This window comes from Orcinus orca, chromosome 5, assembly GCF_937001465.1.
Source record: "Orcinus orca chromosome 5, mOrcOrc1.1, whole genome shotgun sequence".
NCBI lineage: Eukaryota > Metazoa > Chordata > Mammalia > Artiodactyla > Delphinidae > Orcinus > Orcinus orca.
The window spans coordinates 78,835,788-78,863,107 of record NC_064563.1 but is presented as its reverse complement, the minus strand read 5'-3'; the positions used below and the strand labels follow the sequence as shown (position 1 = coordinate 78,863,107).

The following is a 27,320-nucleotide window of genomic DNA, read 5'->3' as shown; positions in this document are numbered from 1 at the left end:
AAATAATTCCTAGCAAACCACAAGAATTCACCTACCCAGTGAGTCTGATCCCCTTCAAGGAGGTCCCATCAAGACCACACTTATTCCAACAATGCTGTCATTGCTCGAGCTGTATTCTTAAAATCTCTGATTTTCAATAGAGCCTGCAGAATATTATTCTCTTGACTCTCCTGGATAACGACAATTTTTTCATCCCTTGATAAGGCGTTTAGATTATTTTGGACACAGACACAAATTCAAAGCCCAATCTAGTGACTGATGAAGGCGATCAAGATGAGTGAACCCACTTTGGATCCAGGAGGAGATTTAACTGCAAAACTTCAGCAGTGAGTCACTTGTGCCCCACACACTGGTTCTAAAGGTAGCTCCCAACTCCTTCAAACACTTTGGAGGCGTGTCAATAACCTCCAAAGGTTCTGACCTGGAGGGGAACACTCACTGGCCATAGAGGTCTAACTATGACTGATTTTCAAAGGCTTATTATTTTGGGGTCACATATACCTCATATTATGTTTTTGTTGAATCCTAATTGCTTCACGTGTGTTAACTGGGTCTCCTCAGATGATTATAGGCAAGGGCTGTGGCACTGAGTTTTTCTGACTTCAAATCTTGCTCTTTTCTCTGAAGCTAAGGAGAGAGAGAGTTCTAGAAGACCACAGGTGAAGTTGGCAGGGGTCCAGGGTGAGAGCGGACTAGGTAACAGAGGTCCTTGGAAGGTGGCCTTGAGCCCTTTGCATTCAGAACTTGTCCCCTGGCCAATGAGCCTGGAGGTGAAGGGTGCGTTGTCACCAATACAATGGTCAGTATTAATAGACATTGGTTTCGGGAGAGTCGTTGTGGCCAGTATTTATAGAGCTCTGCTGCCCAGGCACCTCACAATCTGCTCCACAGGGGATCACGACACTATATTCCCTGAGCGGGGCCTGTTAATAGCCCATTTGACAGATGAGAACCTGAAGGTGCAGAGAGGCTGAATAACCGACCAGGGTCCCACAGCTGGCCAGTGGCACTGTTAGGGTTTGGACTGAGGCTATCTGACCCCCCAGCCAGGACCTCCCCAGGTCTGTGACTGCAAAGCCAGGAGGCCTCTCCTCCACACCCGGCAAAAGATGATCCCAGAAGGGCTCACCCATGGCATCAACAAACGTCCTGGTGGCCCCAGAGGCTACAGGAGTGACACTCATCCCCACGTTGAAGCTGCTTCCATCTCCTCCTACCACCCGGGGAAGGAAAATGGAGTGGTTTTCAATACTAGCCTAACATATGGTAATCACTAGTCATGACCTTGCCCAAAGAACAAAAATCCCACCAGATTACTACCGGGTGTCCCTCTTCCATATCCTTGCGACTCCTTCCCTCCAATGTGACCGCCTCAGTTCAGACGCCCAGGATGGCGCAGGGCCAGCTGGAGAGCTTGACCTTGGCCTCTGCCCTCTTCTCGTCACCCGTCTTCCTCCCTGGTCTTCGTCTCCCAACTTATCAAAGACATCGAGCACAAACTTGTCAAACTTATCAAATCCATCTCCTTGCCTCCAGCAGCCCAGCTCCCCCCCAGCCCAGAGAGGTGGGGCCTGCTGTTATTCAGGGTCTCCAGTGAGTTGAGAGCCTCCCCTCCAGCGCTCCCAGCAACTCCAGGAACTGGGAACACAGAGCCTTGCCTGCTTCCTACACCATCTGACCTGCCAGCTTTCCTCACACACTCACATGGCATGAAGTTCACGTACCCCAAACCAAAATATAGCTCAAAAGCAATGTGTGCATTTTGAACAGCCTCTATAGCCTTGCCGGCTCCTTAAGAGATCTTGTACCAGGAGCCCTTGACCACGTGGTGGTGCAGGTGCTTCTGCAGTAGTACCCGGGCAGGCTGGACAGGGCCTGTGCTGGGCGCTAGGGCACAAAGAGGGATAAGACCTACTGCTTCCTCCCAAGGAGCTGCAGGTCTAGTGGGCTCACAAGTGCACGTTCAGAGCCACCGCGCGGCCCTTCCCTGTCCCTCACACAGGCTCCGAAAGCTCCTGGACCTCAAGCTGGGGAGCCTGGTGTTGAACCTCCTCACATTTTATACCAGCATCAGGGAAGTCGAGAGGTGTTCACAGGGTAAAGATGGGCCCTCTCAGAAAGGGAGCTTTTAGCATGGGATGGACCATCATTTCATAAAGAAATGGAGGCCCGGGGGGAAGCGATAGGCCCAAAGTCACATGGTGACTAAATGCCAGAGCTAAAACTTGACCCCGGACCTTTTGGACCAGTTTTCACCTCTAGCCACTCCAGTTGCTGGAGCACCATTTCTACCCCCAACTACAGCTCTGTCACTGTGATGGTTGTGAAACTGCTTCACCGGTTTCTAGAACCTTTCCAGGAATACCTATGTCTATGAGCTGCCCCCATCACATCATTCGTTGGACGCATTTGGATTTGTCAGATAATCTCCCAATCTAAGGGGACCTCACATCTTGCATCGCACCCTGAACAAAGAATCCAAAAGTTTCTGAGCACAAAGTGAAATTACTGACTCCGGCTGGGAATCAACCAGGGTAGATGGGGCAAAAGAGTGAGAGCCCTAAAACGAAATCGAGAGTCTTCTTCTTCCTCCTTATTTTGGACATAAGCCTATCATTTAATGAATAAAGATGGATCTTCTAAGGTCCTTTCTAATCCTGAGGATGTAGGATTTTCTGAACGTAAAGAGAATTCTCAAAGCGCTCTTATAGACCCCAAACAAAACACTAATTTTGCCCAGTACTCCACAATTTAAGGGATCAATTATTGCCAATGAAATGACTCTAATTTAGAAAGATGCAAAGTCCCTGTTGCATCCTCTTGCCCCATCCCCAATTCTGTATTCTAGTTCCTTCTAAAATACTGTATTTCCCTTCCGCCTGGTCACTTAGCCAAGGCACTGTGCTAGGCTACCTCCCTTCCCAGATGCAGGCTCCCTGGACACAGCGTGGTGGACAGCTTGCCAGCCTGTTCTGGAGGGACCCGCTTCCCTCAGCAGTGTCCACCAAACTTCCTGCTTGTCAGATGCCCTGCACAGTCAGTCACCCACAGAAACATCTTCTCCTCAACTTGCTGGTGAAAGTATAATCTGGTACAATTCAAAGGGGCCATTTGGTAGTACTGCCAAGGATCTTAAAATTATCCACATCCAGGAATTAACGTTCAGCAAATAATCAGATATAAATACAAAAATCTTTGCACAAAGATACTTAGTCACAGCATTATTTATGACAATGAAAAACTGAAAACAGTCTACATATCCAATAAAGAAATAGCTAGAAAAAAGTGACCATAGACTGGAATAGTATCTATTCTGGAAATTCATAAGGCTATACACATGGATTGATATGTAGACAGATAAATGGATATAGTTAGATAACTTTATATTCCATGTAAATGAGAAATAATAACAATTGCTAATATTTTAATACACTTCTAGTAGTTGGAATATGGGTGATAATTTATTTGTTGTTTTTACTTCTCTATAATTTCCAAATGTTATATGATAAACATATATTAACTCTTATAATCAGGAAAAAACCACAAACATTTAAAAAGGAAAGACAACCATGCAGCTTGGAAGTACCGAATGCTAGCACTTCATCCTGAGCCTAAGTTAAAAATGTCACCTCATGGCCTCACTGTTGACTGACGGCAAGCCAGGCATCTCTGGCCTGAGGGTCCCTGCTCTGGCAGGGGAAACAAACGTCAGGGAGGAGGGGCCCCTGCCTGATGAGGGAGAAGCATCCTCACCCTCTGACAGCTCCTGGGCGAACAAGGGAAGCGGGAACACAAGAAGCAAACGGCGAACACTCCCGAAACGTGCATCCAAACCCTGGTCTCCAGAGATCCCGCCACAGCAGCTCCCCAGCCACGGACCCCGACCACACCACACCCCACAGCAAGGATGCAGGGGCTCCACCAGCAGCCCCTCTGCCCTCTCCCTCCCCTGGAGAAGACTGTCCAGTCCACTGTCCTACCGCACTGGGGGGTAAAGCAGGAGGGAGGTGTTGGGTTGCCGACCCTGTGTTTTGCTGATCCAGGAATGTGAGGACAGCTCTGTCACAGAGACAGTACTGCGAGCACGCATCCCTCTTCCCACCTCCCACTCTCACACATGAAGCAATCGTTTATTCCACAAATCCATGAGTATTTACAACGTGTCAGGCCCTCAACTAGCCCTGGCTTCCCACAGTCTATTCTCCACATCACTCCTCTGCTTAACACCCCTCCTGGGGCCTAGAAGACGGTCTGCCCTCCTCACCGCCTCCTCCTGGTCCCACATGACCCAGTCACCGCGGCCTCCCTTCTCTCCATCCTGAAACATGCAAGCTCATTCCAGCCTTGGGGCATGTGCACTGGCTGCTCCCTCTGCCGGCAAGGCTGGTTCCACTAGAGCCCGGGGACACCCTGTGCCTCGTCTCCAGGACAGGAAGGAGCTGGGCATGTAGAAACAACAGTCTGGTGGGTTAGGACGGGAGTGGAGTGACAAGAGGCCAGAGAGCTAGCAGGCTCAGACCTGCTGACCTTGTGTGATTTTATCTCAGCACAACAGCAAAGCCGTCGGAGGGTGTTCAGCCGGAGAGCGAGGTGACCTGAATTACATTTTAAGAAGCACACTGGCTGCTGTGAGCATGAAGTAGAGGGAGAGCATGAGTGGATGCAGAGAGAACGGAAAAGAGCAGCGGAGATGAAGAGGGCAGATTCGGGATATATTCTGGAAACAGAAGCAACTGGAGTAACCACACACACACACACACACACGCACGTGCACGCACACGCACACACACAAAGATGTAGAGGGTGAGGACAAAAAGCACGGAGGGCGGCTTTTAGGCTTCTCCTTTAAGTAACTAGGTGGATGGTGTTGTCAACTCCTGACATGGGAGGATCTGGGAGTCAACAATGGGTTTGCGGGTGGGAATCAAGGGTTCTAGGTCTCTGACTTTTTTCCTCTTTCACGTCACTGTTAAACTTTGCCCAGGGAGACCAACGTCTGCCATCTCCCACACAGTAAACAGGCTTCTTCCTGCTCTCCTAAAGGCTCCCACAAATTCTCAGAATGAAAGCCAGGGGCCTGCCCTCAGCCTCATTCTCCCCATCCCCCTTTTCCTTTCAACTGGGACAGTACGCAGATGAGACAAGACCCAGCAGATACACCTTAGCTTACCCGTTCCTTCACAGACCATCGCCTTTTTTTTAACATCTTTATTGGAGTATAATTGCTTTACAATGGTGTGTTAGCTTCTGCTGTATAACCAAGTGAATCAGCTATACATATACATCCATCCCCATTCTCCTCCCTCTTGAGCCTCCCTCCCACCCTCCCTATCCCACCCCTCTAGGTGGTCACAAAGCACCAAGCTGATCTCCCTGTGCTATGCGGCTGCTTCCCACTAGCTATCCGTTTTACATTTGGTAGTGTATATATGTCCATGCCACTCTCTCACTTTGTCCCAGCTTACCCTTCCCCCTCCCCGTGTCCTCAAGTCCATTCTCTACGTCTGCATCTTTATTCCTGTCCTGCCCCTAAGACCGTTGCCTTTTATGCATACACTGTGCACTAACTCTAATCACCTGCCCGCCCACAGCCAGCCCCCAAGCTGCCAGGCCCTCACGGCCCCCTCAGGCCGGCCTGACCCCTTGCCCGGCACTGCTTCTTCCTCACCATCTATGCTGGATGTTCTCCACCCGGTCAGAGCTGGCTGCCTCTTCTCCCGTGACGTTCCCTGCTGCTGGGGCTCACCCTCCAGGCTGAATCAGCCCTGACCTCGTCCGAGTTCAGTTCTGCATTCTCAACTGGCCAAGGAAGGCTTCACCGGGACAGGCTGCAGTGTTTACGGTGAAGGCACCTCAACTGGCGCAAACCAGCTCCTCTCCATCCACCGCGCCCCCGTCACACCTGCAGCCAGGCGGTCAGCGGGTCCTCCTGCCTGGGCCCTTGCATCGCTCCCTTTCAATTTCCGCTCCCCTACATTCTCGTCCTGCTCTGTTTTCACCCTTTTCCTCCCAGAGTGTCAATATACTGCCCCCCAGCACTCTGATATCTCTGAAATGACTGCTGGGCTGTAGTAAGGGCAGATCTGTATGTGATTCATCCATGAGGCTTCAGCACCAAGCACAATGAACACTGAACAAGAAAACGATACCGCTCCTTTCTCACGAGCCCTCAGGGGCTCCTCAACGTGCGCGAGACAAACACGGCCGCCTTCCCAATCTGACCCCATCCTCCTTTCTAGCCCCGTCTAATGACTCCAGTTACGCTGGAGCCTAACTAGTCTCCCCAAGTCCTCTCCCCCCGCCTTCCTGGCTGTTAACCTGCATTTACAACATCTTGAGCGTTTCAATATTTGGGATTTTGCCCTCTCTGTCTATCCACATCCAAGCAACTCTTTCCTTCTCCCCAACGTGTCTCCCTGGGCTGCCGGCCCCATCCGTCTCTCCGTCTTTGCGTGCCGCAGCCCATCTCCATCCGCACCATTCCCTGGGTCAGTGTGATCTCGTGACACTCGTTCATCGACGAGTCACTCGTGCAACATCATCTCACCTTTTAGACATCTGGATCTTGCGCTCCAACAAGACTGCATGTTCCCTGGGGGCACGGCAGACTTGCACCTCACCCTCCCTGCCACCTGGCACAGCTCCTCACACAGAGAAAGAGCTCTGTACATATTTTCTGATTTACAGATCAGTCAAACATGATGCAGACTGAGTCACGTACCACACTCCAACAAAAGAAGAGAGAGAAGACAGGACAGAAACATCTTCGTTCCTACCTGCTCGAGATGCACGATGAGTGGGTAGAAGAGGGCATAGAAGTTAAAAAGGAAACAATTTTACAGCCTCTGAGCAGGCAACCATTTGACGTCTCCTCCTACTGAATAAGTACTCATAACACTTCCTCAGAATACCAGCCCTGTTCCCAGGAGAGCCCATTGAGAACATCACCAATTCATTTCAGTTTGGTTGCTAATGAATGTAGCTACCTCTGGCATCAATAACCTTATGGATTGGCATAGAAACAGGGCGTAATTCACAATCTCCAAATAAAATACCATCTTACACATGTAGAAAGACTTGCAGTCCCATCTTCGTTTATAAGATCTCTCCTCTGCAGGTTGTCCCCACTACTACTGCCACCTCCTCATTCTGTCTCTCATCCCAATCCTACAGTCCTCACTCTTGAAAAAAGGGCAAGAGCAAGGATCTAAGATCCTCTGGAGAGGATCTTAGAGATCTAGGCAACTCTCACCCCATTTAACCCATGAGAAAACTGAGGCTGCATGATACTGTGGAATGAGCAAACGGATTTGGTCAAATCGATTTAAATTCCTCCTCCTCCGTTTACTGTCTGATCTAACATCACCAGGCTTCAGTTCCCACGGCTGTAAAAGGGCAGTGATATCCCTCACAGGGTTGTTTTGAGGGTTAAATGGGACGAGGAATAAGTTTCAACCACACAGGTGCTCAAAGGCTAGAAGTCAAAGAGGGAGCAAAACTGATCTCCTCCCCTGTTGCTTCCTTCCTTAGGATTCTTGAAGGGGGGCACATTTATTGCAGCTGAAACCTCCCGTTCACACAAAAGGGGGTGGGGACGGAGGGCAGCCACTGAAGGAGGCAATAAGGGCTCAGAAACTTCAACTGCCATCTGTGCTTTGCTTTCTTTCTGAGCAGCTCTGAGACAACAGGCCAATTCTGAGCACACCGTTTTCAGCCAGCTGGGCAGGGCTGCTGGAAGGCAGAGGGGATCACTGGGAGGGCAGAGGCTCCTTCCCCAGCTGTCCAGGACTAGGGGTGCAGTAACTGGCTAGCTGGGCAGCAAACACCTTTCATTTTCACCCTACCCACACCATTCAGCTCTCCGGCAGGAAACAGCTGTTCAGCATTTGCAAGCATGAAGTTAAAAGGACGTGGCTTTTAAACACACACGGGCCAGGATGAGTCCCTTTCCCCACATCCCTCCTTCTATTTGGGGCACCCTCCATCAAAGCAAGAGGGCTTCTCAGAAATCCCCCCCACCGCCGCCGCCAGCCTCGGCCAGGACATGCCCGGAGGAAAGCTCCCTCTCGTGCCAGGGGGCTGCCTCCTGTTCGGCCCAGACCTTCACTGCACTGTGTAAGGGTTCCCCCTCAGCTAAAGCTAAATGACAAGTTGGCCCACAAAGTTACAGCAACTCAGGGGACAGCTATGTAACAGCCCAGAAGGGGCTGGGCTCACGGCGCTTCCTTTACTCCAGGGAGCTGCATTTTTCTCAGATTATTATTCCTTGGTCTGGCTGCTCAGCTCGTTAGCGTCATTTCCCCTTTGGGTGGGAAAGTGCTTTCCTTCTGCACTGATTTTCATTATGACTTAGGCCTCCTCTTCCCCACCCCCGTGCTCATCTGCGGATCTCAGAGCGAAAGCGCGGACTGTGAAGTACGAAAGTCAAAGCGTATCCACTTAAGCACGCAGAACTGTGGCTCACAAGCCCTGAGGTGTTCAAAACAAAAACAAAAATAGCAAGAAAAAGGAAACCTCGAGGACTTGGCATCCTCTCTACCGCCACAGGCTGAAACACCAGCAACAAGTTTAGCTTAACGGCCCGCGGGTGACAGGTGGGTGCAAAAGCTTATCAAAGGCCAAACAAAGGGGGGCAGTGCTGCCATCCAGGGACTTGAGGTCTAAGGCAGGCAAACAACCGACAGACAGAACGCAAGCACGGTTACTCAACAGTGAGAACCTTGAACCCTGCCAGGAGCTTAAGGGGCTAGAAACGGCCCCAGGGAAGAAAAGGACATTCTCTGGTCCCTGCTGTTGACATCATATTTGGAAGCCCAGGCCATGAGGACCAAGCACTGACCACCAGCATCTCCGCAACGCAAGGGGCTACAGGCAGTTTCCCCAACGATCAAACGAAGCACCTTATTTGTTAAGACTCAGGGCTCATAACCAGCAGCTTGCTGTTATGCACCTCCCCAAACATTAAAAGATTGGTGCAGAGCCTGGGTGGCCATCTGTCAGGGGTGCCGAGAGGGCAGATAACCACATGGGACACTGTGTGGACCAGAGGGCTTCCGGAGGCCCCTGCAGTGTTGAGACTTGGCTGCCTCGGGAAATAACTGATTGCACCTTGTGATACATGGTGGCCGATCGAAAAGGGTCCAGAGAAAATCTCAGAGGTTATTTAGGAAACATGGACTCACTGAAATCACTGGATGCTTTCTTGTTCATTGTTTCTTTTTCCCTCTAAGTGACGTGATGTGGGCCACCACCAGAAAAGCAGCACAGGTCCTGCCTGAATCCTAAGCCATGTTGGTAGCTTCTAGAAGTTTTCAACAGGTAATCAATTTCCTCTTTTCTCATCTCACCTTCCTAACATCCTACCTGAGATCTCGCCTTAGCTCAGGTGAAGTGCAGACACTCCTTGGGTGGTGTCTGTGCACAGTGCGGGGGAGGGGGTGGTGGTCCCAGGGGAGATCCTCTTAGGTAAGAGAAGTTTTGGACAACCCCAGCTCCTGCCTACCTGCTCTCTGGGACTCTCAGGTGCATTCCCCCAGAGCCTCACGCACCTGAAATCTCCATTGCTCTCACCTCCCCTAATGAATCTTTGTAACTGGGAAGGTTGCAAAGCCAAGATTAGCAGTTACCTGCCACACCTGTGAGGAAGTGTGGCCCATATATGGCGTTGGGGGGAGAGGGGTGTCTGTGACCAGCAAGGGAGATCAGCCCCAACTCTTACCTGCTGAGTCCCTAAGCCAACTGCCTCCACTGTCTCTCTCCCTGTGACACCTAGCTGTGATGTGTGGGGATTCTCAGCCACGAGAGAAGGAGGGAGACTCCTGTACCAGCCTCATCCAGCCAGGCCCCCCGCAAGTCAGCATCACTCCCACCCCTCCACTAACAAGATCAGGCCCTACAGCTAAGAAAGCCTGACTTCCAGCCAGAGAAACTGCTTTTAGTTCCTGAGATGGTCTCAATCCCCTGCACTCCACTTCCCATTTAGAAGATGCACAAATTTCTGCACAGTATTCTTTGGTTACTCTTGTAGTGTGAGAAAGCCAGGAAATATTGTCTTTTATGTTTTTGATTCCTTCCTGTGGAAATTAAAATGATGGATGTTGTAAGTCACCTAGAGTTGCAGTCATGGTGACTATGTCTCTCGTAGGTCTGGAAGCTTCCTTCCCCTCTCTCTTCCCTTACAGTTCCTCAGTGTCTCAATCTTGTGCCAGTGAGGGAGAAGTTCACGAGGACAAGGCATCTGCAATGACGGGATTACTACTGAATGTGGAATTGAGTTTCTACTGGAGGATCTGATGGGGTTTTTTTTAAAGCTTTTTTCTTATTTAATTAGAGGAAGCATCCCTAGGTGCAACGAAGCAAGCTAATTCCTATCCCCGAAAGTTTGTGTGATACGAGAGACTTAAATGAAGTATCCATCAGAAAGATGAAATCTTCTCAGCCTTCACCTAAACTCCAAGACAACACCTACTGTTTCAAGCGACCTGGCTTCTCCGGACAACCCGCGAGAACGTATGCCTTGTGTCACTCACGGGAAGGCAGTGGCTTACGCCACCGCATTGCTGGCTTTGTTCAAAGCACTTTCCACTTATTTTTACTTTCATTTTGTCACATCATCACCAGGAGGCTGGGAAGAGCAGGGATCATTACTGCCATTTCACAGATGGACAGACTGAGATCAAAAGAGGTGACATCCCCAAGGTCACAATGGTATTACGGTTGGAATTCCACTCAGTCCTTAGCATTTCTTACAGACCCAAAGAAGGAACTGAATAAAAACGTCCGGAGGAGAGAGGGCAGGTCCCTCTGAGTCGACAGGCGGGGGCTGTGCATGGAGCCCCAGCTCACGGGGAAAGGAAAGGGGAGGAAAGGCTCGGGGACAGCCCTGTGGCAGCGTCTGCCTTGCTGGGCTTCACCTTGGAGCCCCATCTCCACACAGTTCCTGGAGTCTCTCTGCTTTAGAGAGAGCCAGCAGAGTGTTTGGTTTCCAACTACATCCTTTGTCCTTTACAAATATCCTCAGGGCTAGAACCCTTTAAAAAAATCAGTTATTTAAATTTGAAAGTCAGGCTCTGTACCAGAAGAGGCCTATTTCTGTATCTATAGGAGAAGAATGGGATTGGGGAATGGACCCGTCGGACGTTATCACCTCCGAAGTGGGAGAGGTGCTTTCTGAAGGTGTGGATTTTTAAAAAATTTATTTCTTTTAAGGTAGGTGTATATGGGGTCCGGGGTACACCATGGGAGATAAGTTTTCTTCCAAGGGGATGGGGGGAAGAACAGGATGGTCACACCCCCAAGTCCAGCCACCCGCGAAAGCGGCTAGGAAACCACTCTCCCAGCTCACTGCCCTCCCGCCCGGCCCCCCCGCGCTGGGTCCCAGCGCGCCCCGGGGAAGCGGAGCCCCCTCCGGGGTCGAGCGGCGCCGGGGCCTAGGGCGGGGGATGCGGCCCCGGGCGCGCCCACGCCCCCAGCCCGAGGCTCGCGCGGCGCCAGTCCCCGGCTCTCACTCACCCGCGCTCCTGACTCCGGGGGCCCGGCCCGAGGGTCCCAGCCGCGTCGCGGCGCCCGGCGCAGTGGTCGTCTGGCGGTGGCCGGGGGGCGCGGGCCCGTGGCGCTCCGGGGGCGGCGGCAGCTCGCGCTCGGGGCCGGGCTCGGGCGACCCCGCCGGCCCCGCGCCTCCCGGAGAGGGCGGCTGGCCCCGCGTCCCGGGGGCGGCCGGCGGCAGCAGCAGCAGCAGCAGCAGCGGCAGCAGCAGCAGCAGGAGCGGAGGCGGCGGCGAGGCCATGGTGGCGGCGCCCGCCCGCGCTCACATGCCCGGCGCGCGGGGCGGGCGCGGGGCGGGCGCGGGTGCGAGGGAAGCGAGCGGCGGGTGCTGCCCGGGGCCGGGGAAGTGAGCGAAGTGAGGCTGAGAGCGCGGTCCCCGCCTCAAAAGTTGTGGGGAGCCGCAGGAGGGAGGCCGGGGGCCGGGCGGGCGCGGCGGAGGCGGCCCCGGCGCCGCTACATGCTGATTAGCCCGGGCGGGTCGCGGGGCGGGCGGCTCCTCCTCGGGTTGACATCACCGGCCGAGCGCGGCCGGGCCGGGGGCGGGGAGAGGGCAGGAAGGGGGCGGGGGCCGGGCCCGCGAGCGCCGGCCTGGGACCGCGGGGGGAGGTCCTTGGAGCCGGCAACCTCGGGCACACACACATAGACACACACACAAACAGACACACACACACACGCCGCCCCCTTCCCCCCCGCCCCCAATTAGTATTGCCCTGCCATGTGCAGAAAATTTAGAAAACCGGAGTCTTCCGAATCTGGAACCAGAATTTCCCAACTCCTTAAATGCACAGCCCATGGGTGAAAAGCAGGTGCTGGGGAACATAATTAGCACCAACTAGATCATACAAAGCGCTTTGCTATGCGAGAGAAGTGGAACCTGGGGCCCTGTTCCCCACCCTTACTAATCTGACACCCCCTGCACCTCTCCCACCACCTCTCCTCCAGTCCCCAGGGTGGGGCTGAGCTGGCGGTGGCCAAGCCTAACACCTTACCCCGCAGCCAACTCGGGAGTCATCCTATGCCCCTCCCTGCGCCCTCTCAAGCCCGGATTCCATCCGCATCCCCATCCCACCACTGCCTTTGGCTCACACCAGAGTTCTGCAGAAATGTCACCGCCAGGACACCCAAACAGGCTGCAGGGAAAAGAAAACTGTGAATTCAGACAGGGCTAGGGCAAACTCATATCCGGAAAAGGGCTGCAGATCGCAAATTAAACAGAAGGGTGCACAGAGATCCCTGAATTTTAAATGGACACTTTCGGAGGAGAGATTCAAAGATTTTGTGTAAACAGACTTTCTTGGTAAATAAAGGATAAAATGTCTAAATTTTTAGACTGTAAGCCTCTGCATTTCTAGGTGAAGAAAGAAGGGCTCAAAATGAAAGGACAACTTGCTCAAGGTTCTGAAGCTAGACCCAAAGATTAAGGGATTTATCTGTGAACGACCATGTGGCATCATTAATTCTGGTCCCACAATTATGAATTTGCAATAATCCAGATAATGTCTCAACTGAAATGAATACTGGAGCTCCTTGGGGATCTCGTCAGTTCCACTAGGGACCGCGTCTGACCACCAGATGCTCGGGAAACTATGAGTGTGGACTTCCCTTTCAGGCCTGTCTCCACCCCATTTCTCTGCTCCGCTCAGTTGCTGTCTCTGAGCCCCATGACTTCCCCTTCAGGTTAATGAGCAGATTGTGGTGTCCAGGGCAGCTGCAGATGGACCCAGGCCCACTCTCTGGTGATTCAGTCCAAGTGAGTCACTTGGCAGAAAACATAAAGGATGCTCTCTATGTACAAGCTCACCTTAAATTGTGGAGTGAGGAGTAATGATTTGGTTTTATTTTGTTTTGTTTTTAAAGAGCCACAAAACAAACCCAACTTTCCAGTGCTCTCACATGGAATTTCCAGGTCTTTCCAAGAAAGTACCATATACAATAACACCCCTGTAAGAAACTCGGTTTGCGCTCATGGCCCCAGTTCAACTTCTTGGGATCCTGCTCTCATTTTAACAAGGCAGGACTGCCCCCAGCTGCCCAAATGCAGCCAGAAAACCCCCAATAAGCCAAGACACTGTGTTCAGAGGTTCTGGTCACTGCTGCTCCCTTCTTTCCTCAGACAACATTTCACATAGCCCAGTTTGCCCTCCTGGGCAACCAGTAATATTTAAGGATTTAATGACCCTTACAGGCTTCTGGTGTGGATTCAGAGATGTCTTTACTACCGAGGCCCAAGGAACAAACATGCACCCGTCACACCTGCCTCCCCTTTAGGCATAGATTCACCTCTCTGATCTTCTCTCTGCCTCCTAGGAGAAGGACCTATTTCGGGTTAGCTGGGTAGGTGAGGGAAGGGGTGAGGGGGGAAACACAGGAGAACCTGGAAAGATTGATCACAGTGAAGATGGACCCCAGCATATTTTCAGCTCCTCCCAGGCAGAACATGAGAAAACAGCAAGAGAGAGTTAGAGGCAGATAGAACCCTGGAAAGAGTAGTCAGATTGACCTTAGGGCCCTTGCTTCCTGTCCTGACTTTACCACTATTTGTGTGATCTAGGCCTCAGTGTCCTCATCTGTAAAACAAGGATTGTCCTAGACGATTGCTGAGGAATGCTCCAGCTCTGCTGTTTTAGGGTTCAGTAAAGAACCTCCCGACACCGTAGCAAGGAAGAATAAAACAAGTGTCTAAGGAATGTGGAGTGTTTCCTTCCCAGGGATATAAAAATCCAGACAAGATTTTTGGTCATCTCAGAGGGCTTAGAAGAGGCCCTGTCAGGAGCCAAGGGGATAAATCAGATGACATTCCCAGGTCCATTCCAGCCCTGGGAGTCTATTGATCTAGAATTAAACAGGTAGGAAGCCAGCTCAGACCAGATTCCTGGATTGAGTGAGTTAGGAGCCAGGTCCCTAGCCTTTCCAGAGGGGCCACTCCAAAGTGGTTGACAGTGAAATCATCAGTGAGCCTCTATGTCCATGACCCAACGCTGTATGTGGTCAGAGCTTTTGCAGGGGCTCTCCTGTCTCTACTTGTATGAGAGGCTCCCCAAACGCAGCAACTTCATGTGGTAGATATTTTATTCTCCCTGTTCACTTAACAGCCTTAGGCACTGATGTTCAGGTCAGGGGGTGGCTTTCTCTCATATAGCCTTTCAGGGCCTCGGCATGGTGGCAGCTCTGCCATTCTCTAATGCACAGCTTCCAAAGTTGTCCTTGGAATTGACATCCCGATCAGCCAGAGGTGAAAAAGAATATGGAGATGTGCGGATGGGAGGTTTCGATGGGCCAGGCTTCACGTTCTCTTATATCTCACTAGAGAGAACATGGTCACATGCCTCACCAAACCGCAAAGGAGTCTGGGAAATATAGTCTAGCCATATAGGCTAGAAGGGGAGAAGAGATTTGGGTAAACAGCTAGCCGTCTCTGCCCTACTGCTCAGCATCAGTTGGGCAGGAAAAGGAAAGGGAGGGGAAGGGAGATTCATATCTCTGGCCTCAGTTTCCTCCCTCGTTAAACAAGGGTGTCGAATCAGATGATCTCTTAGGGCCCATCTGTTTTAACATTCTGTGGTTCCAAGAGATGATGAAACGTCCTTCTGATGAAACGTCCTTTACCAAAGTAAACAAGCCTGCAGGCTCCTGCTACAATGTACGCTCGGTCTGGGGTGTCCTCCTCTGCCAGTTGGTCTGGGGGGCGGACCCCGCAGAGAGGGCCTTGGGTTCTCTCCAAGTTCTCTTCCTGAGCTGTTCTCACTCCTTGGCCAAGAAAAGTGATCTCTACTGACCTCAGTCTCCCCAGCTGTACAGTGGGGAGAAAAATCCTTACGCTTTGCTGCCTCCCAGGGCTCATCTGAGAATACGATGAAATCACTGTCTGGAAGGCATCAGAAGCCCATCGGACTCAAATGCTGCACATGATGCTCTTATTGTAACCAGAGCCTTTAATAACGCTGCCTTTGAAACAGGCCCAAAGTGTGCCCGTTCCTGAGGACAGTGCCCCTGCAGGGTTTGTGGCCGTGGACACAGTGGTGACTGCATATCAGTAACATCACGGGACTAGGGGCCCTGAGGGCTGAGAAACCAGTCCACAGACTCCTTGACTGAGCTTCATCTGGAGGTGGGACACTGGGACCGGCCATCACTGCTTCCTCTGGCCTGCTCCTCTGCTATGTGCTCATCACATTTCTACACCCTGGGTCTGTTTACTCACCCTCTCATCTGCTTGTCCCTTCCCACCCCTCATCGACAACCAGCTGCTTTCTGGGAAGTCCTGGGCCTTGTTCTTTGTATCTCCAGAACCCAACATAGCGCCTTCTTTCTTTTATTTAGTCATTCAACAAATATTTACTAAGTGACTACTCTGTGCCTGGCACTGTGCTGGGTGTTGGGTGAGTCTCAGACCTCACAGAGCTTACAGGTTTGGAGGAGACAGTTATCAAAAAATGTAAATGTAAACTTGTCAGTGTAGAAAGTGCCCTGAAGGAGGGAGAGAGGGTTGGGTTTCCCTGTAAACATGAGATTGAGCTACTATCTGAAAGCTCTGTAGGCCATTAACATGTAGGCTGTTAATCAGGCAAAGGTGAGTGGGGAGCATATGTGCAAAGACCCTGAGGCAGGAAGGATTGGGATAAATGGAGAGGACCAAAGAAAGCCAACGTGGCTAGAGCACAAAGAGTATGGAGGGAAGTGAGGCCGGAGACTTTCAGAGTGACCAGATCAGGCAGACCCTAACAGCCCATTTTTAAGATTTTTGCTTTATCTTAAGAATTTAGAGAAGTCATTTCAAGGTTTTAGCTTAGTGAGGTGGGAATGGAAAGCACCATTCTGGCCATGATAAGGGGAATGATTTAGAAAGAAACAAGCACTGATGCCTGAACTCTTGGAGTCCACATAAGAAATGATAATTCTTGGATGAGGATGATAGAAATCAGTTCAGAGACGAGTATGGACTTGAGACTGTGCAGGTAAGATCCACAAGATAAGCGGACAGATATGGAGGGTGAGGAAAAGAGGTCAAAGGTTTCCTGAGTTTCTGGCCTTCATAATTGGATGGATGGTGGTACCACTCACAAGGAAGTGGGAACAGTGAATGAGAATTAGGTCTTTGAGGTCAAGATCGTTAACTTTGTCTTGGACTTGGGATGTCTTTGAGCTGTGCACGTGGCCATGTCAAGTGTGCATTTAGATCTGCAGACTTGGAGCTGAGAGGAGAGGTCCAAGTTTGAGGTCTAGATCTGCCTACCGGGGAATGAGATCATCTAGAGAGGACTGTAGGCAGTGAAGGGAGCCTAAGAATGAGCCCTGAGGACACACCATGAAATGGCTGGGGAGGGGGGACTCTGCCAGAAGGAAGACTGGGCAGGAGCCATGGAGATGGGGGAGGAAGTCCAGGAGAAAGTTGCGTCACTGGAGCAAAGGGAGGGAGATGGTGGTTAACAGCGTGTAACGCGGCCCAGAGGTCCAGCAAGGTGAAGACCCGAAAATCCACTGGTTTTAGCCCCATGGAAGTCACCGGTGACCATACTAAGAAAGGTGTCAGTGGAGCAGAAGGGACAATGGAGCGAGCTGGGAAGAATGGGAAGTGAAGAAACCAAGCTGGTCAAGATAACTTCAAGAGAGCTTGGCTTTGAAGAGGAAGAGTGCGTTAGGACAGGAACTACAGGGGAATTAGGAGTAAGGGAGTTTTTCTCGCTTTTAGTGGGAGAATTTGAACATAGAAGGGGTCTACTTGGGAGAGAGAAATATCAAAGGTCTAAGAAAGAGAAAAGATGACTGACAGGAAAGGGCTTCTGAGAAGCAGGAGAAGATGGAATCCATAGCACAGGTGGAGGGACCGGCTTTGGGAGGAGGGAAAGAGGAGCGGGGTGAGGGGATTCGGATTTCTGCCTGAGGACTTGAATTTTTTTTTTTTTTGTTAAGATAGCAAATACAAAGCTATTTGTTAAGAGTGGAGGACTGAAGGGGTGGGAACTAAGGATTTGAAATTTGGAGGGACATGAATATATTCATTTCCTAGGCCTACTGTAAACAAAGTACCTACAAACTTGGTGACTTAAAACAACAGGAGTTTATCCTCTCACAGATCTGGAGGCCAGAAGTCCAAAGTCAAGGTGTCAGCAGGGCCACGTTCCCTCTGAAGGTTCGGAGAGAGAATCCTCCCTTGCCTTTTTCTAAGTCCTGGTGGCTGCCAGCAATCCTCGGTGTTCCTTGGCTTGTAGACATAACACTCCGGTCTCTGCGTCCATTGTCATGTGGCCTTCTTTCTTCCGTGTGTGTCTGTGTCTTCATCTGGCCTTCTTATAAGGACACAGTCATTGGATTTAGAGCCCAGCTTAATTCAGTCTGATCTCATTTTAACTTGATTACATCTACAAAGATCTTTTCAAATAAAGTCACATTCACAGGCACCAGAGGTTAGGGGTTGAACGTATCTTTCTGGGGACACAATTCTACCCATCAGAATGAAGAAGTTTAGAAAGCTGTAGAGAGTGAGACCAATGTGCTAGCACACCCACCCTGTTCAGGGCTCCCAGAGATTGGTGGACAGTGTCCAGCAGCTCCAGCTCTTTCCAGTGTGCTCCTCTCTGCTGACCGGCGCCCAGCAACCTTGGCCTGAGCCGGGGCACATCGGCTCTCTCCCATTTCAGGATAGATTCCCTCCTACCAGGTACAAAGACTTCTGCCCTCTCTTGACCCCGCCTCTCTTAGCATCTCAGTCTCGTCTCTGCATCCCACGCCATCCTTTTCTCTGCCCGATGATACATCAAGAGCCCCTGCAGACAGAAGCTGCTGAGCCAGCCCGGACAGCACCAGGGTTATAACAGAAGAGAGAGGGTGCAGGCCCCCCAGGGAACACTTGCTACCCCCGCACTGTTTTGTTCAGAGTTCCGGGAAGCAGAGCGCCTTGGGATTTTGACAAAAGAACTGAAGGAATAAACCCATCTCCCTATTTCTGACCTCCCGGAAGAAGCTTTACTGTCCCTCTCTGGTATGTCACGAATGGTTTTGTTTTGTCCGGCTGGGCTGCTTGCTGGACCCCAAGCCTAGGGAGCTCTTGCTGCTTCTCCGCCCGCTGGTGCAGGGTTCCAGAGACCTTTGCTTTGGAGGGCCAAGGTGAGAATGTAAACACAGCAAGGCAAGCCTGCTGCAAACGGGCTGGGACCTCCTTCAGGGAGGAAGACTTGCTCACAGCTTGGCCAAGCTCCCGAGCATCATGTATGGCAACCCTGAGTTCCAACTTCAACAGCTTGGGGTGGGTCCTCAAATGACCTTCCGTTTCTTGTCTGCTCATCTGAGAAGACCATTCCTTTCCAAACAACATTCCTCCGATAAAATCAGTTGCACACTGTAAACATCAGGGAGCCAGGAACATTCTCCGTTGCAACAGGATTCTGATAAAGTGGTCTGATTTTGCAAAACCTTCTAGTGTAAAAAATCCTCCCCAGAGCAGGCAGGGAAATTCCTGGGATGCCAGGACACCAGGCAAAGTGGTCAGGGCCCTAAGGAAGGAGCAGAAAACCCAGAGTGATGTTCCCACTGTGGGCAGAGGCACCTGGGTTTGCAGGCATCATCTCATTCAATCCGTCAACACATATTTGACAAGACTTTCCAAGTGCTGGGCCCTGATCTGGAGTCACTGGGAAGGCAACTGCTAAGCGTCCCTGTCTTTCAAAGAGCAGTGATAAATTGCTGCCCTCACACAGCCCAGGTTAGCAATCAGGGGCCAGTCCGTGGCTTCACCTCCATACCGACTTCCCCCCTACTCCCTCTGCCCATCCTCCCTGCCTCACCCTGTGAGGCTGGAGCCCCCGTTTTCTTCTATGTCCCATTGGGCCCTCCATTCTTTTGACCTTTATGTCGCTTTCCGCTTGCAGGGGTCTCCTCCATGGGCTGTTTCTGGGCATCACAATCTCCACGTTTCTTCACGTCTCACTTTGTATCAGAGTGCCTCCCAGCCCGTCCCTTTCTCTGCGTCTCCATCAGATTCTCTTTTCCCGCCTTTCCTCTAATCAGCTCATCCCCTTTTTTTTCTTCATCCCTTTTCTGTTTCTTCTCTCCAACAAACTGTTGCACAGAACTAAATACATTAAAAACAAATATTTGTCGAATACACTTTTACATTCTCTGTGTTTTATTCTTCAAACTGGTTGAAGAATATGTGTCCTTCTCCGAGTCACCTGCATTTCTTACGAGAGCATGAGTAACTATTTACAACTTTTTATTAAAGTACGATGTGCACAGACGACAGTGCACGTGTAGCAGCGGTAAGCACCACGCAGAACTCATCGCTACCAGAGCGTGGGTAGAGGCAGCGCTTACGTGGAGAGATGCCACGTCCCCTCCACTCATCCTCCCACACAGTCACACCAGCCTGACTTCTTTCAGCAGAGACTAGTCGTTTCTGATAAACTACAAAACACCCGGTTTTATATCTTCTATCAGTGGAGTGCTGTAGGATGTTCCCTTTTGTGTCTGGCTTTTCTTGCTCGGAATCTGACGGTCGATTCACTCACATCATTACATGTACTTATAAACCCTTCATTCTCCTTGCTTCATAGCACCCGGGGCGGGGCCATCCCACAATTCGTTTTCCCTTCTATTGTTAATGGGCAACTGAGCGGTTTCCATGAGCAGCTGTTACAAATAATGCTGCTATTAACTTCCATGTATGTGTCTTTTGATGGCATCTATTACTTTTAGAATCAGGAAAAGAGAAGAAAACTATTTTCGTTTTAAGAGATGGAGGTGGCCAAGTGGGATGTTTTAGAAAAGGGCTCTGGAATAGGAAGCAGAACACATGCGCCCTTGTTCTGGCTTCTCTCTTCTCTATTTCTACAACTTTGAGCCAATCGATTAACCTCAGTGAGTCTCAGTTTTCTCATCCGCAAACGATGGACAGTAGTATCTGCCATTGGGAGGCATGGCCACCTCACAGGGAAACTATGACAATCAAGTAAGATGATGGATGTGAGGGAAAGAGTGTCATGGAAAAATAAAATGCATTATTATTTCTCATATTAAAGAAAAAAATAACAGACGCATTATGAGGCTCTTGATTTACCTGGTTTTAAAATTTGAGAAAACAAATTTGAACCTGGGGCCTTAGACAAAAGATCTCCCCAACCCCTGACCCACTGTGGGCAATAAAAGATAAATACATGTCTCAAAGGTAAGAAATAACAAATAAAAGATAATACATGTCTCAAAATGCCCCGTCTCCAAAAGTCTTTGTTTCACATGAGTGACTGGGAACAGGTGGTCTGTGACATCTTTTGTCCCTTCCAAGTGGCCTTGGCTCAGAGCAGATGGGGGCCCCTGGTCTAGACAAACCACAAAAAAGCCTCACTGACTGAGCTGTAGGGACCTGGGGATAGACTCAGGACCCGCAAGAGGAGGGATGTGCCCACAGAGTACACACAGAAGGCCAGGGCTAGCCTTGTCTTCAGATACCAACCGGTGCCCCGTCCCATCCCCTGCACTGTCCCCTCATGAGGAGAGAATCAGACAAACGTGCGGAACAGGAAACAGGGCTGCATGTCTGCTGGCCAGCAGAGCACATCTGAGGGTCTGAGCTCTCTGCCAGCGTGGGGTCATTTGTTGGTGTAGGGCCGCGGGGGCCGTCCACACGCTGGCGTGGATGCAGGCTAGGCACCGCCACCAGCTCCCACCCAGTGCCTCCGCCCCGCCCACCCCAAACAAACCCTGTGCTCGAAGCTCCCGCCCTGCGGCGAGCTCTCACAACACTGGCAGCCCTGTGCTTTGGGTCCAGGCATGCAAACCTACAGGGTCCCTGCCCTCGTCTGGGTGGGGAGGGAAGTGTGACCCAATTGAGAGAGAGGGATCTGGGAAGGAAGCCACTTGTTCAAGAGGGGTTCTGAGCAGGAACTCCTAAGGAGATGGAGGAATGAATGAGAGCCTTGAAAACTAGGCATTAGACTAGTGATTCTCAACCCTGACTGCATATTAGAATTGCCAAGGGAATTTTTACAAACTGTCGGTGCCTGGAACCCGCCTACCTAGTTAGCATCTCTGGTGTGGGGCATCAGCATTTTTTAAAAGCTCCCCAGGTGATCTTATGTACAGCCAGGGTTGAGAACCACTGCCTTAACCTAATTGCAGTGGAAAAACTCACTGTAAGCTTTCAGCAGTAGAGGGACATGATCAAAGCGGCTGCTCAGGAAGCGTTTACTGAGCACCTCTGTATACCAGCAGGCACTGTGCTAGGCTCTGCGTACACAGAGATGTGGAAGATGTATATCGTCCCTGCCCTTGACTAGCCAGCAAATTAGGAGAAGAGACAGATCCATAAATAAGTATAATATAAAGGAAGTTGTTTTACAGAAGTATGAACCCAGTGCTCTAAGAACACTGAGGATTTGCTAGAGAAAGCTTTCTTAGGGAGGTGACATTAGAATTCTTTCCTGAAGGATGCTTAGGAGTTTACCAAGCAAAGGAAACAGAGGAGAACATTCTAAGTGGAAGAAAACGTGTTATACAGGTGCCGGGTCCTGTGAATACTCCCTGTGTTCAGCGTAACATGGGGAGTGTGGGGAAGAGGGGCTGGAAGGAAGGACAAAGGGAAGCACCAAGGGCCTGATACTACTTGAGCTCTCAGTGTTTGAAAACTGAGCTAGAGAGAGCAGATTAGAAAAGAGAGCGAGCGAGGTAGGGAGAGCAGTCAGTAGCCACTGTAGAGATCCCAACACGAAGTGATGAAGACCTGGACCGAGGAACTGACGGTGGGAATGAGGCAGAGAGCAACCCAAGAGATATTACCCAAAAGGCAACCGAATTTGGGAAGAGAACAGATGTAAGGAAAGAGAAGGGCAAAGGTGGCCTCATAGTAACTGATTTGAGACAGCAAGATAACAGGATAACATGACCTTAGCGAAGATGGGATGCCAGGTAGATTACTTGAACTTCATGTAACTCCAAGGCATCCGTGTGGAGATGTACGCAAAAGGCTAGCTGAAGGGCACAAGTTGGGTTGTAGAGGTAAGGAGGGAAACTATAAGGAGAGAAAGTGGGATGTCCGGGTATAAATGATCTACTTCAGGCATTTATCAGGGGAAGAAAGACAAATGGGATGGCACCCGGAAGATCAGGCACAAGGTGTGTGTTTGCCAGGACTGACCTGCGTGTGGGCGGAGACAGGAGGAAGAAAGAGGAATCAGGTAGCCGAGGAGCTAGGTCCAGGAGGTGCATCCAACACAGGAGGAGAGTTTATCTTCAGGAAGGAGAGGCATTCCTTAGCGGAGATAGAGATGGAGATAGTGAGGAAACTCACTCCCAGGGGCCTGGATCCAGATCAAACCCTCTAAAGCAGGTGCCAGGAAACTTTTTCCATAAGGGGCCAGACAGTCAATATTTTAGGCTTTGCTACTCAACTCTGCCATAGACTGTCTAAGGCAGCCACAGACAATGCGTGAATGAATGGGCCTGGCTGTGTGCCAATAAGACTTTATTTTCAAAAACAGGCAGTGGTTATAAGGGTTAATTTTATTTTATATGAATTTCACCTCAATTTAAAAAATAGCAGGCTCGGGCTTCCCTGGTGGCGCAGCGGTTGAGAGTCCGCCTGCCGATGCAGGGGACACGGGTTCGTGCCCCGGTCCGGGAAGATCCCACATGTCGCGGAGCGGCTGGGCCCGTGAGCCATGGCCGCTGAGCCTGTGCGTCCGGAGCCTGTGCTCCGCAACGGGAGAGGCCACGGCAGTGAGAGGCCTGCGTACCACAAAAAAAAAAAAAAAAAAAAGCAGGCTCTGGGCTTGATTTGGCCCACGGGTCTAGCGTTTGCCAACACCTGCTCTAGAGGTGAAGGAGGAGCCATTGGAGACTTAGGGTTTGGGCTGGCGTCCACAGGACCGTGAACAGTGAATGATGTGAGTTCAAATCCAGTATTACCACTTACTAGCTAATAACTTAACTTTCCTGAGCCTCAGTTTCTTCATCTGTAAAATGGAGGAAATAACAGTCTTACCTCACTAAGTTGTTCTGAGGACCAAATGAAACAATGAATATGGGTATCTAGCATAACACCTGGCTCAGTGAAGATTTTTTTATTTATAAAGATTGACCATGAATTGCAGGATGCCAGCTGCAGGTGGGACTGGAAGGAAGGAAGGAAGGAGCTGGGGGCTGGGCTGAGAGGTAAGGAGAGGGGCTTTACCACCTGGTGGCGGAGAGAACAAAATTTGTATGGCCAGGGCTACAAACAGACCCACAGCTGCAAACACACACACCTGTGCACACATAGGCACACCAAGGGCATGTAGCCCAACTCCACTGTTCTTAATGGAATGAGGTTCTGCAGTGCTTTGTCTCTGGCTAAGTGTGTGGCCCATGGACGTGCCGCCCGCAGTTTGGTTTATCAGGCCCCAGCATGGACCAGCATGCCTCGCTAGCACATAGCATACGGAGCTCTGGTCTGGGACCACTGCTGCCCATCACAGAGCCTGGAGCTCATGGAGACAAGAGGCTTCAGACTCAGGTCAGCTCAAAGCCTTTCCACCCGTGCTTCTCAAACTTTAGAAAGTCACCTGGGGGAGGGGTTACTTTAAAATGTATGTCCTAGTTGTAAAGCAACTATACTCCAATAAAAATTAATAGTAAACAAAGTATGTCCTAGGCCTCACCCAAGAAATGCTGGTTTAGTAAACTGAGGAGGGCCCAGGAAACTGCATTTTAGCAAGCATCCCAGGTCATTTTTTATACCAGTGAGCTGAGAACCACGCTTTCAGAAATAAGACTTTGTCATCTCTGAACGCAGCTGCGTGATGAAACAATGGGATCCCCAACTTTGTCCCTAGAACTGCAGCCATAGAACAGGGTCCACCCCTATCTATTATACTTCCTCCTACTGCTCCTGAGGAAAAGAGAAACTCAGGTTGGATGTCTTGGGGTAACATGACTAATTCTAAAACAGACATGAAGATTTTCCAGGGCACTGTATTTACCCAGGAATTTTTTACCATCACCCAGAGAAGAGGTGATGCACTGTCCTCAGTCCATAAGAAAATGTGAATAATTACTCTCCTCAGAGCATTTTGGTAGAACCATCCGAGTGCAGTCTATTCCAAGTCGCATTTCCTTTCCTCCTAGCCAGCCAAGAAGTCCGTGCCCATTTCCTGCTTCTTAATCCTAGAATACTCCTAAAAACTGAGCTGCAGGCTACTGGGGGAGCAACTGCTGTCATCTGTTTTCACAGTTTCTGAATAAAAAAACAAAACAAAACACGTGGCTTTGCACACATAGACATTCAATAAATACTTGCTAAGTGACTGAATGAATCCGTGATGAGTTGGACGGGTTGACAGGGCACATAAAAAATACTTAAAGCCGTGAATTGGGATGACTTATAACTGAAGATACACCTCTACTACTGAAGGTCTTTCAATCTGGTTGGGCGGAAGAAGACCAACACAGATCATTAATAAAAGATGAGCAGAACCCAAACTACAGAGTCACTCACTACACACACACACACACACACACACACACACACACACACACACACGTACAGTTGATCTAAATAAATGTTGTTTCTTCAAATCAGCACCTTGAGGCCTTATGAAATTATTCCAGTGACACTGTCAGTCCTCCAAACGTGTTGTGTTGGCATCTCATCTTTAGAAATTGCTTCAAGAGTCAGTTTGCTTCATGCTCACACCTCATTTTTGACCCAAAGAGATGGTTTAGCTTGGTCAGTCCCCTCATTCCCAGATTGGGTTCCAAAGGATTTCTGATGCTTCCAGAAATCAAATGAACCCTCAAAGGACCAAAACTTGTCATTCATGAGATTATTCAAAGGCTCAGAAGAGAATATTGAAAATGGAATTCCAAAGCATGATTTAAGGAATGGCAGAATCATTGGATCAAACGTGTAAATTCTCACAAAAGACAGAGCCCTGAAGGGGCAAAACCTACGCAGGGCAGATCAGGAGACTCGCTCAACTGCCCTCAGTGAAGAACCCAATCCAGCTGTTCTCATCCTGAGCACAGTGGCACAGACTGGCCAGAACCACCAAACCTGGCTCCTCATCTCCCTGAGCACAGAGCTGGCCCACGTTTCCCAGCCAGCCTCTTAACGGAAAGTGGAAGGAAGTGATATGAGCCCGTTTAGCCCCTGAAACTGCCACAGCACCCTCCCTTTCTTCTCTCACCTGCCAACGGGGGGGTGAGAATTCAGGGGAAGATTCTGAGGGCCTAGAAGATGTTCAACTACAAAACAGAATGACAGTGGTCCCTGAACGACAGTGTGGGGCAGAGCTCCCCTCCCGCTTCTGACTTGTATCAGACTGGAACAGAAGCCGGAAATAAATGTATGAAGTGTCAAGTCACTGAGATTTGAGGGCTGTTTGTTGAAGCAGCAAGCCCACCCGGACCGATACAGACACACAGTTACACAGAGTTGCCTGTCTGCCAAGCAGTTCACTTAAAACTTGACACTGCCGTTGCCAGTGTCTGTCCTTGTGACTTTCACTTTGGGGTTCATATTTGAACCTCAGCCTCTTAACACATATGGTCTATGTCACATTGCACAGATCAGCGTTCATCGAGCCCTCTTGCCGGCTGCTGGGGGATGACTGCTAATCCTTTGAAATGCTACTCACCCTCAGGGCTGCCCAAAGTGAATCTGATGTAGACCACATGGCCCATAATTTAAGCCAGTCTTCACATGTGGTAAGTCCAGCTTCTTTTTATAGAGAGGCATCTCTAACAAACACAAACGGTCAGGAAAGTGCACGTGCACACACACACACACACACGTGTGTGTGTGTTTTCAAAGAAACACAATTTTCCCCTTTTTTCTGGTTTTTTCTTTTTTTTTCTGGAGTTAAACTTGGAAAAAAAGAAACACAATTTAACAAGGGAGAAAAAAAACAGGCTCTCCATTATTTTAGAGATTCCCATTTAGAGAACCGCTCTGCCTCTTTCAGAAGGAGGCTGTGGCCACCCTCACCTCTATGAATGGTGGTGAGTAGTCAACCACTATGCTCCGTCCACTCACCTAGCCCAGCAGCCTAGGGAACAGGTAAGGGCACCAGCCTTGGTGCTGCGAGACGGGCTGCACGCCAGGAGCACAGCCAACTGCGGACCCCCCGATGCTGGTGGGCCTTTCTTGCCGTCTGCTTCACCCTTTACTTGAATGTGACCTTCCCCTCCAAGAAGAGTACCTTGTCAAGAGTCAGGGGCTTACACCTCTACTTCCTTCCTCAAACTAACAAACTGGCATCCATTCTCCTTTGTGAGCCCCTTCAAAGGAGCCCAGGAACACCTCCCAGATGCAGGGATGCTGAGCAGTGTGTGGCGAGTACAGACGTCTGCATTTCCCTGTCTGCAGAGAAGTGCAAACAGTATGGACTCACACAGACCATGCAACCGCCACTTCTGATCCTCTCCTCCAGGGCATCCACGTAGACACGGAGGGGATAAGACATAGCAAAAAGCGGGTTATCTGCTCTCGAGTAAGCCTTGGTTCAAAAGAACTGGAGAGTGGGATAGGTTTTCTGATGTTTAAGAAAATTCCCCAAGGCTCTGGGAAGGGAATGAAGAAGGCTGAGAGCAGTGGTACAGGGACGTGGCCAAATGGGTCCGATTAGCCAAGGGAGTGGAGAGGGAGGCAGAGCCGACACGGTGGTCAGCAAGCGGCAACTGCCAGCTCCCGGCGCCCTGACTACGCATGCCGCAGAGTCCCTGCTGATGGCTGGAGAAGAGGTCCCACCTTGTCTGCCGCTGACAAGATATAGCGTGGCCTGCTGAAGCAGGAGAACTCCACCCTGCTC

General features: G+C 50.4%; 1 protein-coding gene across 4 annotated transcripts in view; it reads right to left on the bottom strand.

Annotated features, from left to right (window-relative positions):
* Positions 1–11,976, bottom strand: part of HEG1 (heart development protein with EGF like domains 1) — an 82,911-nt gene extending 70,935 nt beyond the window's left edge. The window contains exon 1 of one of the 4 annotated variants that reach the window (XM_049710332.1): positions 11,512–11,976. In XM_049710332.1, coding sequence (XP_049566289.1) covers positions 11,512–11,785 — 274 coding nt within the window. In that variant the 5' untranslated portion in view covers positions 11,786–11,976. The remainder of the gene's footprint in view (positions 1–11,511) is intronic. The other 3 variants (XM_033403865.2, XM_033403863.2, XM_033403864.2) reach the window with 3 other exon arrangements.
* Between the last annotated feature and the right edge of the window lie 15,344 nt (positions 11,977–27,320).